This window comes from Plodia interpunctella, chromosome 17 (assembly GCF_027563975.2).
Source record: "Plodia interpunctella isolate USDA-ARS_2022_Savannah chromosome 17, ilPloInte3.2, whole genome shotgun sequence".
Classification (NCBI taxonomy): Eukaryota; Metazoa; Arthropoda; class Insecta; order Lepidoptera; family Pyralidae; genus Plodia; species Plodia interpunctella.
The window spans coordinates 8,225,785-8,243,316 of record NC_071310.1 but is presented as its reverse complement, the minus strand read 5'-3'; the positions used below and the strand labels follow the sequence as shown (position 1 = coordinate 8,243,316).

General features: G+C 36.6%; 2 protein-coding genes across 3 annotated transcripts; one reads left to right on the top strand and one right to left on the bottom strand.

The window, feature by feature from the left end:
* Nucleotides 1-3,830: 3,830 nt before the first annotated feature.
* LOC128676932 (uncharacterized) lies at nt 3,831-8,184 on the bottom strand. 2 transcript variants are annotated; one of them, XM_053757394.2, is made up of 6 exons: nt 7,955-8,184; nt 7,545-7,710; nt 6,815-6,931; nt 6,415-6,522; nt 6,041-6,226; nt 3,831-5,358 (listed from the first exon to the last, which is right to left on the bottom strand). In XM_053757394.2, exons 1-6 carry the CDS (start codon nt 8,023-8,025, stop codon nt 4,936-4,938), a joined length of 1,071 nt encoding a protein of 356 aa, XP_053613369.1. In that variant the 5' UTR covers nt 8,026-8,184; the 3' UTR covers nt 3,831-4,935. The 2 variants fall into 2 exon arrangements, with proteins under 2 accessions (XP_053613369.1, XP_053613370.1); XM_053757395.2 differs by lacking the exon at nt 6,415-6,522 and having other exon boundaries at nt 4,797-5,358; nt 7,955-8,170.
* Nucleotides 8,185-8,487: 303 nt separating this feature from the next.
* PTPMT1 (Protein tyrosine phosphatase, mitochondrial 1) lies at nt 8,488-17,380 on the top strand. The gene is made up of 6 exons (XM_053757396.2): nt 8,488-8,607; nt 8,689-8,835; nt 9,883-9,963; nt 13,148-13,251; nt 15,140-15,272; nt 16,481-17,380. Exons 1-6 carry the CDS (start codon nt 8,605-8,607, stop codon nt 16,604-16,606), a joined length of 594 nt encoding a protein of 197 aa, XP_053613371.1. The 5' UTR covers nt 8,488-8,604; the 3' UTR covers nt 16,607-17,380.
* Nucleotides 17,381-17,532: the final 152 nt, after the last annotated feature.

Genomic DNA, 17,532 nt, shown 5'->3' with positions numbered 1-17,532 from the left:
TAGCAGGAACAGATCTACCGGATGAAACTATCGATTCATTCTGTTATTATAACCTACACCTACGTAGCAGTGTATAGTTGTTAATTTCCACTTAGATTAAGACATCATATTATTATTAAATAACCAGACAGCTACCATTTGTCGATATAAATTTCCTAACATCATAATTACTTGAAAAACTAACCTCAAATGTCACATAACCTATAAATTTTACGACAGCCATGTTTTATTTACACGAAGCAATTTGTCAAGCAGGACGTTCCTTCCATAATTGGTGGTCGATGGTCGGCAGAAGGGCTGCATTTATTTTGAGCTGCACCCGCCCAGTGTAATTTACAAGCTAAATAATGCCTACTTGGGATAAATCATGTAAATTATATGTAGAGAATTGGTGAAACCGTTTGAAAATAAAGTCATTATTTTTGTTCTCAATGGAAAATACAGTAGGTAGGTAAGTATATAATGTTTTAACATGTTATGTTACATGCGGACATTGCTATTTCAGCTGTAATATTTTTAGGTGAGTTAGGTACATTTTTAGGTAACATGGTATTTTAATGTGTCTTTCTTTAGTTAGTATAAATGTAAAAATCTAAATAACAGATTGTTATTAAGTTACGTAATTATTATTATTTATTTTACTATTCAATTCAAAACATATTCTGTTTTTTTTTTATTATCTTCATTATGTATTAGGACGATAGCCTTAGGATTTTTAAATTAGGTGGTATCTTAGGGCGACATCTAAGCGGCGCGACAGCAGTAAATTACCGGGAAACTGGAGCGCAGCATTGTATGCAGATCGCGTGCAGTCGCGCCCCGCCCCGCTCACCGCCCGTCCGATTTGCATCAACTTTCGGACCGCAAAATCTGCAAATAACCTGCGCACAATCTAATTATACAATAGAATAACGAAAAACCGCTTTAAAAAAAATATTTTTAAAATTTGAACGGGAGCTCCAGCCAGCCTGTCTGCCAAGATATTTTCAAAATAGAAACAATAGCAACATACCATTGTTAAATAACAATAGCTACGCTCATTACTCAGCCGCTCGTTAACGTCCAAACCCAACCACCGCAAAACACTAACTTTATCAGCACCCGACGTCAAATATCTACCGATCTCAAACTATATCTCTCGCGGACACAATCGACTCAAAATAAACGAAGCGGACAAACCAAAGGGATCCCGGGCTCGCCAGATGCGTATCGACGGGCCAAAAAGCAAAATTCGACGTTCGAATCCTGATGATATGACATTTCCAGCGTTCCTTTTTTGAAACGCCCGCGAATTGTCAACCGTGGCATAGACAACGAGCCTATTTGAATACGAGCGATTTGAATATAAAGGTCGGCATTCACGTGTCGCCGCCATACATCAACCGAGAAGGCTTTAAGTCTTGCGAGCGCTTTTCGGACACAAATAAGCGTCGTGATGTTCGACAGGATGCGCATAATACGGTCCGATTTAGTCCAGAACGGCCGGGATGGTATTTATGAGATGCATGTGATGAAAACACGCTTACTTCTGCAGTATTTCGCGAATGGGGTGCGAAAATTTTAATAGCGCTAACTGGCCATCAGTCTCATTCTGTCGGCACTTATGTAAATGACGTCTTTAAATGCAGCATTAAGATAATCATTTATTATATTTATAGCGTGTAAACGTCGATATTAAAGCAGTAGACACCCACGACAGAGAATCGTATCGTCCGCCGCCATATTTCATTTGGCCACAATTACAACCATTAAACGGGGCGCAACTCTTTGATATGGGCCTTTTTATTTATTATAGCAAACTTATTAGGATACTCTGGCATTAATGATGACAGATGAGGCCAGGTATATCGGCTTAATGCGTTTGTGCCGGTACTGCGCGCCGAACGGCTCAGTCGCCGGAAAAAAAATTAGTAGGTAAATTATTTCGTATCGTATGGATACGTAAATGGGTGTACTGGTACGCCGTGGGCGGTTACAAATTACTTCACGGGTGTTACTTTATATTATATTGACAAAGTAAGATGATAATTAGGGATTAGTAGAAAATATGGGACATTCCATGCCCTAACAAACGTTTTCAATTAGCAATAAGTTAACTACTACAGAGAATAACAATTCCATTTATGTTTATAAACTATAAAAAAATATATTAATGACCCTAAGTGTCCTATTACGCTCTAAAGCCAAGAAAAATAAGTTTGTACTTTTCATCAGTCTGTGTGGCTGTCATTCTTTTTTAGACTTCTATTGGGCCATGATCATGGTCTTCTAACTATGGTCCTATATGGTTCCAATAGTAGGTATAATTACGAAATCATAAGACAGAGTGTTGTCTTTTATTCGTGTAAATTATGCAACTAGTAAAATACGGACAAAGCATACACAGCCCAAATAAATGAAAATATACAAAGCACGTAGGACATGGCCTTTCACAACAGCGGACAGCCGGTGATAACACGTACAAATTGAAAACAACAATTAATGATTGTATTACTGTAATCTGCATAAACAGGACTGCATTATCTCAATGCGCATAGAAAACAAACGCCTCGCTCACATTTTGTTAACACAAAACAAATGACTCGCATTAAGCGCCCAAATTTAATTATCAACACATTATTTTTCGACCGGTGACCCCTTCAGTTCCAAGAAATCCGTGAGTCCAGAACATCAATCGGTCCAAGTGACAATTTATTTTCTTTTTTATTACGAACTCCAAAGATAGTAGAACTTAGAACGTGACCTTTTTCGTTTCGCTCCAAGAGGTCTGTCGGGGGCATAGACAAATTAGCACAGATCGAATCTATTTCGAATTTGAATAGCGAACGCTCCGAACGGAAACACGTTGTTTTTACCACATTTTAATTTAATTTGAATTCGGAATGTCGTCCGGCGCGCGGCACCCCGCCGCGTGTACAAATGGCGTCGATTCATCAACCCGATGATATCTCTTTCAATTTTTGAAAGCGGCCATGGACACCGAATTAATAAATGGTTTATATAGAAAAAATTAACCCCACAAGGTGAAGTATTCGATGCGTTGGAGTTAAATTACATACATGTAACAACTCATACTTGTTTTGTAATAAGTAACATTATAATAATATTGATGGATGTTCATCGAATGGATCGTAGACTCGTAGTCCAAACTTTTATCAAACAAATATTTACAGGTGCCTTTAGTATCACAGAAAATGAATTAGTAATGTGGCACTTCTCATAATAAAATACATAGGTATTTACTGGTGGTTACAGTCACAGCACAATACATGTAAAATAACACTGGTTTTTGCCCATGGTACAGAGTACCTACATTATATATATATATATATATATATACTACTTTTCTTTATAAGGCACACGGGTAAACCTATGGGCTCGTGTATATATATATATATATATATATATATATATATATATATATATATATATAATGTACAAAAATACAACTAATTGGGCTGTTTGCCTTCTCGACATGAAATCGGAAGTATATATACATATATATATACGGGCAAGCACGGGCATATATATATATACTCTGTGCCCGTGAGTATTCCGCGGGAACAGTACTTTTGTGTAGAATTAAATGTCTTTTTCCATATTAGTCATATTATATTAATATATATATATATATATATATATATATATATATATACACAGATGTTAGTGACAATAAACTCACATTATGTTTTAAAATATTAGCAGGGATGAATAGGTAGAGCCCATGTACAGTCGACCGCAAATCAATTTACCCTGCATGCGTTTGCCATAAAATTTGGTTAACGTGCTAATGATTATACTGTCGGTTACGGAGTAAAAGAAAAAAGATATAAAGACAATATTATTTATTCCATAATCATACGTATTTGTAGATCATCGCCGGATTTATGAATTGCAAGCAACATGTACTCCAGTGCCGATAAATAGTATCTACTATTCTTTCTCTCTCTTTCGTTTTCTTGGTTTCTTCCTCACCCTCAATGGGTGTGCGTCGGAACTCAGGAACCGCTTTTCAACTTTTCCCCTCGACAAAGTTTTCGGCATCCTTAAGAGACCATTGGCATATCATGCTGAAATCACGCCAGCATTTCTTAGATTTGCCCTTATGCCAGGACCAGGTAGAAGCGGCATACCCAGACATTTATTAACCACTTGCCGGTTTAAAACTATGGCTTTACCAGTGTTATAACTACAAAAATCAACAGAATTATATTAAAAGTATCCGGCTCTACATACGGGCTGAGATCTGTAATATTGGAGGCCATGTACCTATTCTGTCTTCACCACATAGTTCCACATGGTTACACGCATTTCTCAAGCGACTCCTTCCACACATACGCGCTTCGCAACAGTCTCTGCCTCTATAATCTATATAATCTATCTAAGCATTTTCTTGATATCTTCCTCAACCATAGAGCTGTGGAACCCAGAGTCCATTAACTCTGTCATCTAAGCGTTTTCCCTGTTTCTTCCCAGAGTCCACTTTCACTATTTCATCAAAGCGTTTTGTCGGTTTCTTCTTCAGCTATAGAGCATCGGTGCTCAGGGCCCACTCTCCAACATTATCTCCTCCACTTCACACGATTCCGTTCCGTTCCGCATTCCTAGTTATCAGACCATTGGCACGCCACTGTCTGCACCCGTCGGTGCAATATCATCAACATACATGAGCAGCCATGTCGGTTACTTATGTATGTCCTTGACGCTGTTTCACACTTCGTCATATCACACTGAAGAACTTAGGTCTGAGGACCGAGCCTTGGTGAACACTGACGTTGATGGAGAAAGATGTGGTGTCGCCAACTGCAGTCTTTACTATTCAATCGAATCACATTCAAGTTACTCTATATTGACCTTTGTGCTGCGGTAATAGTCCAGTTTTCATTGAATTTTGTTAGATTACACTATTTGATATCGCCAATAAAGACCTTCAGATCAACCTTCGGAGCTACGGTCCACGATCAATGGCACTACTGACATTACAGGATATTTTCCAGTACTAACGGTCGGATTGACAAATATTTTAAAAATGTCCCTTCTATTTGTTGGATCAATCGATTCTAGTACTAAGCCCTCTTCTGCACTGCACGTGGCTCTAGAGTTTTGTGACTCTTGGTTCTGTCTAGCCCGTACGGGGTTAAGACGTGATACTGTATTTGTATCATTAGCCGTAGACTTGGAGCCGTTCATGGATTTCAGCTCGGCAATGACATTTTCCAAATTGGCCAATTTCCTTGTTAGACGAAGGTTTTTTTGACGTAGTGCTTTAATCTTTTTCAATCTGTCTGCTGTTCTTATTTGAGACTTTTCCAATTTCCGTTTCAACATTCGAATCTCGACCGCTTTTGGCGAAACATCCTACAATTAAAAAGAACACACAGTCATAAGTAAAGACATAAATAAACCCAACCACTACCAACAATACCACATTGTTCCATTTCGTTTATATAACGGTATTTTATTATATCTTAATTAACATAAATATGAAATATAATAAATATATTAGGACAAATCACACAGATTGAGCTAGCCCCAAAGTAAGTTCGAGACTTGTGTTATGGGATACTAACTCAACGATACTATATTTTATAACAAATACATATATAGATAAACATCCAAGACCCGGGCCAATCAGAAAAAGATCATTTTCCATCATGACCCGACCGGGGATCGAACCCGGGACCTCTCGGTTCGGGTTTGGGTTTAAAGAATTTATTCTCATAAAAAGATTACATTAAATCCACTTACATGAGAACAGAATTAACAATACTTAAACTAAACTAGGATGCAGTCACCGCATTAACATTTTAGACAATGGGCAAACAAAAGGTACAGAAAATCTTATTATTCCCTTATGTCACAGTGGCAAGAACCTTACCACTGCGCCACCGAGGTCGTCAAATTAATATAAATGTTATGAGTGAATTCCAAGTTTGCATCCATTTTTATGTATTAATATCCCATAACACAAGTGTTGAACTTTCTTTGTGGCTAACTCAATCTGTGTGAATTGTACCTATATATTTATTTATACACTTACTATTACGGGTTGATGCTGTTCACTGGCTGGAGCTGACACGTGCCTCTTTCTCGAATGAGATAGTGATGGAATAGACGCCGATGGCGGTCGAACACACGCCGGGGAAGGACCATCGTCATTCTCATCATCATCATCATCACCGTCCTCGTCATCATCATCATCTTCATCATCATCTTGTTTTTCAATCTGAAAGCATATGTTAAATACTATTAATCCAATTACCAGTGACCCGTATTATAAGTACCTTACAGACTAACATGAGTCATCGTAACACGGCCCGAAACATCCGTGGCGTAAAAGGTACGTGAGCGTTTAATAGCGGTTTTAAGTATTGAAACGCGAAAGACATAAAATTTTTCAAAATGTGCACTTACTTTCGTGTGCTCAATGTGCATATTGGGAGCGGAAAGTTTGTAATCAGTCTCTATGTTGTATTCCTGATAACTTATAGATGGTTCATCCTTGACGACTGATTCTTCAACCTAAAATTGTGCAATTTAGCTATTTATTACTGTTTAGGAAGACTTACAGCTAAGTAACAAATATAAAGAAATAACAGTATGAAACTGTCAATTAAAATTCTCCACAGGTAACACAAAAGTATGAACCAGTTAGAAGCAGAAGTAGAAGTTAACCTTGGGTTTCATTGCGTCATAGCCATACTATAAATGTATATGAGAATGATATACAAGAGAGTTTAGTTTACTTTTTTACACTGGGAGGCAAAGAGATGTACAAGAGAGAGTTTACACTTAGAGCCACATAATGCCTTACCTTTATGAAGAGTGACGGTTCAATACATTCAGAGGTCAAACAATTTGTATCAGAAGTGGAACACATAGATGACGAACTTTGGCTAGATGTGGAAGAAATAGCTGTAGACTTGATGTCCTGGAAAAAAAATCAAAAGAAAAATGTCTAAATGACAACAAATTGTAAATCATAGCATTTTATCAGTCACCAAAATTTTGCTTGGTGACATGGTCAACATGAAGCAGTGTTGGTGTAAAGGTTAAGACGCCCACCTGTGGATCAAAAGGTCCCAGGTTCGAATCCTACTCGTGCCACATGAGTTTGTATACTAATTTAACTAATGTTCACTCATTTTATTCATCTCGTCATAGTAGTTTTTATCGGCTGCTTCTGGTAAAGAAAAACATAGTGAGGCTTTCCTCACTATGTTTGAACACTGCACACTGATTAATTATTAATAACTTGTATGTGAAATGGAGAAGGCAATGGCAAACCACTCAATGCCAAGAATTTACGTCTTTAGCAATAGACTTAGTTTTAGTAATTTTTTTTACGTCAAGAAGTGATGTATATCATCCCAAATTTAATAAAGAATTTTGAATTTTGAACCAACAAAGCATGTGGCACAGCTCTTGTCCAAGAAAATATTATTCTGATATTGACATTCAAAGAACCCCTTTTTTAGCATTGAATGAATGGGTATATCGATCTACTCTTCACAGTACTGTAGTAATATTAAGCAAGCATTTACCAGTGATGGCTGAGCACCAGGAAGAAGTAAAACTCTCTTCTTCTTTTTAATTAACATGCTTTCATCAAAATGTCTACTACAAATCTTTGAAGATTTGTTTGCTTTCCAGTTTATACGTCCTGTGGCTTTGATCCAATTCTTGTGTGAATTGTCATTTTCCGGAAAACTGAAAAAAACATTTTCAGTTCGTCATAGGAAAAAGTTTTGTTCACGAAAATATATGCAAACATTTATACATTCAAAAGTTAGCAACATGATACCATACAATCTACTTTTCAGGTTATGAATACTTTATTTTGTTATTTCTGCACATTTATCGATCTATTATATATTTCACATGAATTAGTTTATCTGTATCAATCAGATATCCTAAAGGGAAGCTTATAAAATTATAAAAGTGAAGTATTCACCAATGAAAGGATAGGTCTGGTTCTTTTCTTTCACTATCACTTTTACACCCTAAAACACAACAATGCACCATTTTTTACAAAACTATGTTTGATATAGAAACAAACTTATTTTATTCATTACAATAACGTAGACGTATAATATATTACAATATTATTTGAAATTTACAATCAAAATACAATACAATGAACAAAAATGGAGACTATTTATTTATTAGATTTCTGTCACTGTCTATTTGTTAGTCACTGTCAGGCAGGTCAGGCTTGCCTTGTCGCTTGCTTGGCCCATGGAATCTATAGGGCATAATACGCAAAGCTCAGCGCAGATGGCGGTACTGGTACAACTAAGGTACACAAACATTGCCAATGGAGGCAAATAGCGCCAATTTTCAATATTGTTACAGATTTACGATCAAAAATACCTTCTACGCAATCGTGGTGCGAGTTTAAAGGAAAAAGGAAGGATTTAGTGGATTATCCTGATTTCCTGAGTTGATTGATAGTATCGATATGTCAATGCCACAAATTTAAAATAACGAATGTCAAATCTGTTAAATATCGTCAAGTGGGAGGATTTGAAGATCGTCCATTGATATTTGATTTAAAACCAGAAAATTATTCATCAATCCCCACCACGGAGACCAGCTTTCACCATGGTATTCGTCTTCCACGCGTTTACTCCACTGTACAGTGTCGTGTGTGCTGGACTAGAACTAACGAAATTTTTATTTTATTAGGCCACAGCAATGATCGCGCGAGTCTCCTTTTACCCTACGCTGCTTTATAATGTGGTGATGGAGAAGATCACCAGCCGTCGCTGGTACGATCGGATGGATGATACAGTCGTTCTAGGAGCACTTCCGTTCCAAAGTATGACCAAACAGGTACGATTTTTTTAGGTTATAGTGATGATATATTTTTTAGAGATCCTGCTTTTCATGTGTGGTTGGTTGCCTTTTTATTATTTAAAATTATTTTGCTTGACCAAAGTTTCCGTTTTTATGTAGTTTAAGTATATATGTACTTAAGAATTTTCGGCGAACTTTAAATATTAGAATAATTTTCACATAATTTATTTGCATTTATATTAAAGTCTCAGAATATTGTTTATCTATATTTACATTAGATGTTATTGACGTTAACATGTTTATTTCGTGTTCTCGTAAGGAAATTAATAATGAAATATAATTATTTCATCATTCCTTCATATTTACTATTGGTTTTATGTACTTTGACTGATGACTTCAAATAACAACTGCACACATACTTATTATTATAAGAACCCACTAAGAAATTGTTTTTGCTATTTGTTCACTTTTTAGTAACTACATAATTATATTTTAGTTAAACTTGCATCACCTAGTTAATGTATGTATGAATACATTGAACACAACAATAAATAAATACAAATATATCAAATACATTTAAAGGTGGTCAAGTGGTTAATATTTTCCGCCTGTGATCAAAAGGTCACAGGTTCAAATCCTACTTGTGCTACATGAGTTTGTATACTGATGTATGTATAGTAGCTTTTATAAACTACTACTTGCTTCTGGTAAAGAAAAACATTATGAGAAAACCTGCACAATTCACTAGTATGTATGCAACTAGTTCCCACTGGATGGCGGTAGGTATTCATAAAAGTCATGCCAGATGCCTTAAAGCAACTTGCAGTGGCAGTTGAAAAATGCTGAATATCTAGCTTTGAGAATTGTAATTGTATGAAGTAAGTGTATTATATATATCTATACTATTATTATAAAGAGGTAAGCATTTGGGAGTTTGTGTTTTTGAGGCGGCTAATCTCCAAAACTACCAAAATGATTTCAAAAATTCTTTCACCATTAGAAAGGTACTTTATCCAAGATTGCTGTAGGCTATATATATATATATATAATAAATAAGTGAATTTCCACATTTTTATGTTTCAGTTGAAAGATGAGGAGAACTTGAAAGGGGTTGTATCAATGAATGAGACATACGAATTGAAGATCTTCTCCAATGATGCTGAAGTAAGTCTAAATTAATTTTAGGTTTCATTAATATATAATGTAATTATTTGTATATAATATATTACTTACTTCTTACTTCCCTCGAGGACTGTTTTCCGCAGTTAGGCCTCTTATCTGGGCCCTTTCTGCGTATAAGATATTATATTTATGTAGCTCCCTTTAATATGGGGTTTATTTATTCTATTTAAAAGGAGCACAGTCAAAGCGTAAATACAAGTTATATGATGGTATTAAAAGGTCTGTATCAGTATCCCATATACTGATAAATAAATAAATATATTAGGACAAATCACACAGATTGAGCTAGCCCCAAAATAAGTTCGAGACTTGTGTTATGGGATACTAACTCAACGATACTATATTTTGTAACAAATACATATATAGATAAACATCCAAGACCCGGGCCAATCAGAAATAGATCATTTTCCATCATGAGCCGACCGGGGATCGAACCCGGGACCTCTCGGTTCAGTGGCAAGAACTTTACCACTGCGCCACTGAGGTCGTCCAATAGTCGATGATATTATTATAAGCCATCAAGTGCACCACTAGGGGTGAAGGCCTCACTGTGAAGCAAAATGTTGAGGTTATTTGTTACACTGACACCAGATTTTGTGGCGTCAGAGGTGGTGGTGTAATGGTTAAGACGGTCTCAGATTCGTATCCTACTCGTGCCACATGAGTTTGTATACCAATCTGACTCATGTGTAGTAGTTTTCATAGACCACCACTTGCTTCCGGTGAAGGAAAACATCGTGAGGAAACCTGCACGCTGGTGGACAGTTTAGTTCACTAGTGTGTATGCGACTACCTGCCTGTAGACGTAAAAGTCATGTCAGATGCCTTTAGGCGACTTGAATAAAAATTTTACTCCAGTGTTAGAAATAACACACTCGATATGATGATGAGGCCCACAAACATGCAGAAATGAAAGACAGTTTCTTGGAGAGTAGTGTACAGTGCGTGAGTGAGTGGAAGCGGTGGTGGTGTAATGGTTAAGACGCCCGCCTGTGTATCGAAAGGTCCCAGGATCGATTCTTACTCAATTCTTTCATCAACCACCACTTGCTTCCGGTGAAGGAAAACATCGTGAGGAAACCTGCACACGGGTTGATTCTTATTAACTTGTGTGTGAAATGGAGAAGGCAATGGGAAACCACTCCATTAATAATGCCAAGAAATTTGTTGTGTGTGTTTCATTCCACGTAATAACCACGACCCTCAGCCATGAGGAGAATACGACTATGAAGAAGTGTAGAGTATTTCTTGGAATTCACATAAAAATGGAAGAAAAATATATTTACTATTTAAATAAGCTTAAGGTTACCTATTCAAATAGTAGTAAAATACTTTTTTTTTGCCATACCTGTGTGAACCACACAAAATCATATATAGTTTTTTTCAAAAATAATTTTCTACTGGGTGAAAACTGACGTATGAAAAACACAGAAGATTTCCACCGCGGGTGGAGTCGCGGGCAACCGCATGTACTTATTACTCGTCCACAATAAGAGACATCTTGTAATTTAATGTTTTTTGAAAATCCAGACGTCCTTAAGTTAGCATGTCCGATTCAAAAGATTGTTTATTAAAAAATATGTAACAACGCCATTTCCATAAATGGCGCCGTGACGTCACATCCCGATCAACAGATACACCCGTGAACTACAAACTGATAGCATCATTTTCCTTGAATTATTGTTAAAAACTGTCAACCATCACAGACATTTGGAAAGTAACTCTTATTGCAACATTATAAGGCCGGAAGTTCTTCAACTATCAGTGGATCAAGTTGATCATAGACAAAGATAGAATATATAGTTGACTATATAGGTGATTCCATTGTATTTAATAAATATTTTTAATTCTCTTATGAATTTTAGTTACATGTCTTTTCACTGATGTACGATCTACTGTACTTAGTGGTAAAGGCTCCAACTGAAAATCAGTGTATTGCTCCTAGAGTAAGAACATCACTGAGTTGTGGTCTGTTTAGATTACTGCAGCACACACACCCATAATCACTATTTGTGCTTACCCACATTTTGTTTTTTTTTTTTTTTATTTATTTTAACTTTCTTTTTTGGTTATTGTGTGTCTGTAGTTTTTTGAATAAACTTATTTCTATTATATTCTTCCTGTTACACTAAGGTCCCAGGTTCGAATCCTACTTGTGCCACTTTAATTTGTATACCATCTGACTGTTTATTGAATATTTATCCTTACCCAGTGTGTAATTGATAAAAAGCTGATGGTTGTGGCGTGTGGTTCCGGCCTAGAATAGGACCACTTCATATCCTCCCGTAGATGTCGTACGAGGCGACTAAGGGACACACAGCCTAGACAGCTGATAGACAACAATAACATTCCCAAGGAGGGTTGACGTCAGGCAAGCGTCCGGTTATAACATCACAGCCGAATCTTTTTAAAGGTTTTTATTTTACGCTGACCGGCTTTACAACCCCGAAAGCAACGGGGAACGTGCAGATATGAGCGAGATAATAAGATGATGGTGGCGCTAGGCGCATTTGTATAGCCCCTTAATAAAAAAGTCTTTAACACACTTGTGACAGTGAAGGAAAGGTCTTCAGTTTCACACTAGTGCGACAATGACTTTATGACCCGTGCTGTTGGCTTGAAATCGTCAAGAATATGCGTGCCAATGGTCTGATGACTAGGGATGCCGACGACCGTGCGAAGTGAAGACGAAGAAGTAGGAAAGCGAGCCCTGGGCTCCGACGCTCAACGGCTGCGGAAGAAACCGAGACGCTCAGATGAGAGAGAGAGAGTCGGCAAACGTGTTTATTGAAATGAAAAATGAAATGAAATTTCATTAACTATAATATATTACAAATTTGTTACATTGCTTATACAATTGGTCCCGCACTAGGCCACACGCCTGTCCAATGGTAACCATTGTTATAGACCATAATTGTAACGTTAACAGTAGCCGACAATAGGTTTACCGTAGAAGGTATATGTTATACAATAATTGAAATCAAAGATACTAACTACTTGTTTGAAAAGAAAGGAAGAAAGAAAAAGTTTTAACATTACATGTGGAGATGCTTCAGTGGACCTGATAATAAATTAGACTGGAATCTGTAGGAATTGTTCAGTATCGATGTAATCCCATTTAATTAAGATTTATTTTATTACTATAGATATTTTTTGTTTGTTTCAGAAATGGCGCGATCAAGGCATTGAGTTTTTACAGCTGGCGACCACAGACATCTTCGAGTCTCCGGACCAGGACAAACTTTATGAAGGTGTCAAATTCATCAATAGGTAATTATAGGGTCATTCGTTGTTTTATAGCATTGTGGGCAAACGGTTTTTTTATAACAGTTAACATTGCCCGGGGCTTCGCTCCTGTGTGAACTTTGAGATAAAATATAACCCTATTGCAATCTTGGATAATGTACCTTTCTAATGGTTACAAAAATTTTAAAATCGGTTCGGTAGTTTCGGAGATTACCCGCCTCAGACATACAAAGTCACAAACTCACAAAACGCTTATCTCTTTATAATAATAGTATAGACTACAGGATGCCAGATGGTAAGCAATGTATATCAGAAACCCGGTACAGATTGGAAGTGTCCAAAGATTGGGTGTAAAATTAGTTTACTTTTTTCACTCTGGGATCTATAGTTACTTTTTGAAGACTCCTCTGTGCAAGCATCAGGGTGACAGTTATAAATAGGGCAATAATTTTGTAAAATTTTCTATTTCATTCAGCTACGTAGTTGACACTACTGTACTGTGTCGTGTTGCTTGGCTATTACATCTATGTAATACTGAATCGAACATAGAGTTAACGTTTTATAGAAACGACATTTTATTTTTATTTTTATATTATATTAGGACAAATCACACAGATTGAGCTAGCCCCAAAGAAAGTTCGAGACTTGTGTTATGGGATGCTAACTCAACGATACTATATTTTATAACAAATACATAATTATATAGATAAACATCCAAGACCCGGGCCAATCAGAAAAAGATCATTTTCCATCATGACCCGACCGGGGATCGAACCCGGGACCTCTCGGTTCAGTGGCAAGAACCTTGCCACTGCGCCACCGAGGTCGTCAAATTTAAAAACATTAAAACTAAAAAATTGAAAATGTTTGTATTTATTTCGTTTAGACAAAAGTCGTAGAACAAAACTTCTTAGTCTCTATGTACCTTATGCGCCTTTAGAGAGATTATTCGTTAGATAACAGTACAGTAACCCTGTATATCGTGACATGATCAACAATATTTTTTTTACATTGTAAATTTATGTCACATTATTATCGGCCAGTTAAGTTGATATAATAAAATATAATAATATAATAAACGTTATCACGTCTTTATCACTTGTGGGGTGGACAGAGCCGAGAGACGCGAAATTCGAAAGCCACATTTAAATGTTTGACGGACTTGTAATAGTGCTAATTAGCCTATCGTCTGTGAGAAGAATCTCCAGTATAAGCTCTTTGATTAACATTTACAATCCACGCGGGAATCTGATTCCCGGTTGATAGAGATATTTTGTTTTTTATATATTTACTAGACATTGCCCCTGGCTTCGCCCGCGTAAATTTTCCACGGGAACAGTTATTTTACATGATGAAAGGTACCCTATGTCTTTCTCCATACTTTAGTCTAGGTACATACTTATGCAAAATTTCTAGAAGATTGGTCGAGTAGATAGAGCGTGAAGAGGTAACAAACAAACTTACTTTCGCATTTAATAATATTAGTTGGATATTTTTATCATACTTATCATTTGGAAAATAATTTTGACACTTGAACTTTTAAAATTCAGCCTCATTATAATTATATTTAACGTATTTTTCTCTTTAAAAAACATTGACCTATTTGATTACAGTTAATCTTGTTCTTCCAGTAGATTTTGATGTTCAAATTTTATATATCACTAGCGCCACGGACCCGCCTTCGCTCGGGTAAAGACAAATTTTAAAAAGTATGAAGGTTTCCTCCGTCCTATTTTCTCCTATCGGTTTTCTATCAATAAATGTGGCCGTCCAAATCAAAAGGGACCTTATGGCGGCTAGTACTTAGGTCTATAACGCCATTGTTTTGTATTGGAACAACGGCAATAAAGACCTAAGTGCTAGCCGCCATAAGGTTCCTTTCGATTTGAATTAAGTAATGGTATATTGTCAGGTTCCTGCCGGTGGGCGGCAAGATAGCGGGAGTGCCGACGGACGGCGTGCAGGTGAACAGCGGGACCGTGTACGTGCACTGCAAGGCGGGGCGCACGCGCAGCGCCACGCTCGTCGGCTGCTACCTCATGCTGGTCTGACCCTTATTTTTTACTATTGAACCAACTTGGATCCAAAAATCCAACAATACCTATTTAACGACCTCCGTGGCTTAATGGTCGTCATGCCGGAATGACATAACACTGGAGGTCTGTGTGATTTATCCCTATATATTTATTTATTTATATACACTACCAAACTCTTTATGAATACTTCCTCTAAAGGAAATTGTGGGGGGCTAAGAGGTGCGGGGCATGCAAAATAAAATTAATGCATAAAACAGTATCACATTTTTAATGTTTTGTGACAGCCCTGACTGTCGACGCTGGCGGCTGATCCGCGCGGGCGTAGAACTACTATAAGAATCTCATTAAACGATACTATTATATAAAGTGTGTCTGTCCTTCGGTCACGCCAAAATTGGACGGATTGAGACGACGGAATGGAGAGTGACATTAGTTTTTAGCCATCAGTGGAGCCGCGAGCATCTGTTTGTAAATAAATATAATTCTTATGATCAATACCCCCGGACACATCAAATGGTGTCTTTGCGTATTATTGCATATCACAATCAATATTTTAAAGTAAAGCGTTTCATTTCACAGCACAAATATAAATTCAGTTATGACCACAAATCAATTAAAATGTGTAAATATATATCTTGCATTATATATTAATTTATATTTTAAAAAACTGTATGTAAGCCCTTCTGGCATTATAGGGACCAACACTGTTTGAATGAGTTTCTCGTGAAAAAACTTCACTCTTTTAAAAAGTTCGCGTACATCTAACCATCACACTGGCAATAGACATCATGCATTCAGCCCAATGACCAAAGAGGTCGCTTCGCTATTCAGCCTTGTCTTCGTATAAATATAATAGTTATCAATTTTAAATAGGTATCGAACGGCGAAGCTCAATTTCGTTCTTTAAAAAAATTAAAAGTTCTTTACTTGGTTCTTTTTAATGAAAAAAGGCGGGAAAAAAAATCTTTACTTTAAATATTGTTTGTTTTTGGGATTTTTATAATAATTAACGTTTTTCCTACTCACCTCACAATCGAGATGTAAGCGAGAGTAGTTAGCTCGGGGGTAAGCATCAATTGCGCCCTCGAACTAAACTAATGGTGGGCTGCAATTGATGCCTTACACCCGAGCTAACTACTACTCTGCTTTACAATTTAGAATATGGGGTGAAAAAGTGCCCGTGAAGGCCCTAATTTCTGAATGTTTTGATTTTGCAGAGAAACGGCTGGTCCCCCAACGAAGCAGTAGAGTACATGCGCAGCAGACGTCCGCACATACTGCTCCACACAAAGCAATGGGAAGCGCTCGATATATTCCACAGGAGACACGTACTGTCGTCCTAGTAATAATTTAGATATATGCATGTAGATGTTGTAAGATTCAGGGTATATGAATGATTCGTAAGTACAATTTATAATTTTTATGTGAACCAAATATTTTCCGCGGCAAAAGGTACTCTCTCTATACACACATATACACCACACATACAACTTTTTTATTTGTTCCGTTTGGACGTGAAAGAAGAACAAACAATCACACTTTCACATTTATAATAACTAGTTGTTCGCCGCGAACATATTAAATTGTTGATGAGTTTTTACGAAATTGTGAATATTTCAAAAACAACGTAACAGATTATGTTGCCTCACGAGATTATGTTGCCTCATGAACTTAAAAATTCTATTGACAGATCCTACATAGCTTTTAAATTTCATCAAAATCAGACCAACGAACGGTTCGAAATTTATCGCGTTACAAACGTACATACAAAAGATGTATTTTTGTACCAAGTTGATTTGTAGAACTCGCACGCTTCGCTCGCTCTGTGAATTATAAGTTTGGAAGAATTAATTAATAGATATAAATTATTTGCTAGATAGTATCATGAATGTAAGTAAAGAACTTTTCTATTTGAACTGTTATAGTATATTTGTATATCAATTATAATTATTAAAATTACAAGGTACAACAGCGGACTGATCTCAATAGTCTGTTGAACAAAATATAATAACTATTTTCGCGGTTATGATTTATTATGATTGATTTTATAGCACAAGTTCTTGTAAGAGTTACGAAACTAACTATACCCACAGAAATTTAATTTTAAGTACCAGAGACTCCCAGCACTGTACTGAAGAATATTATGTGTTCCGTTTTTGCGATTCGTCTACGAAAAAGCTGGGACTTAGCACATTCCTACGACCTCTTATACGGGTTTGACGCGCTTTTAAAAACTTTACCAGCTTTTTCAAGTCGGTTAAAAAGTTAT

Coding starts and splice junctions, on each gene's coding strand:
- LOC128676932 (XM_053757394.2), bottom strand. CDS start 8,025: ATGGTGCATTGTTGTGTTTTAGGGTGTAAAAGTGATAGTGAAAGAAAA. Junction 6,932..7,544: donor CTGGTGCTCAGCCATCACTG/GTAAATGCTTGC, acceptor TTTTTTTTCCAG/GACATCAAGTCTACAGCTAT. Junction 6,523..6,814: donor AACCGTCACTCTTCATAAAG/GTAAGGCATTAT, acceptor GCACAATTTTAG/GTTGAAGAATCAGTCGTCAA.
- PTPMT1 (XM_053757396.2), top strand. Junction 9,964..13,147: donor TCTTCTCCAATGATGCTGAA/GTAAGTCTAAAT, acceptor TGTTTGTTTCAG/AAATGGCGCGATCAAGGCAT. Junction 13,252..15,139: donor GGTGTCAAATTCATCAATAG/GTAATTATAGGG, acceptor GTATATTGTCAG/GTTCCTGCCGGTGGGCGGCA.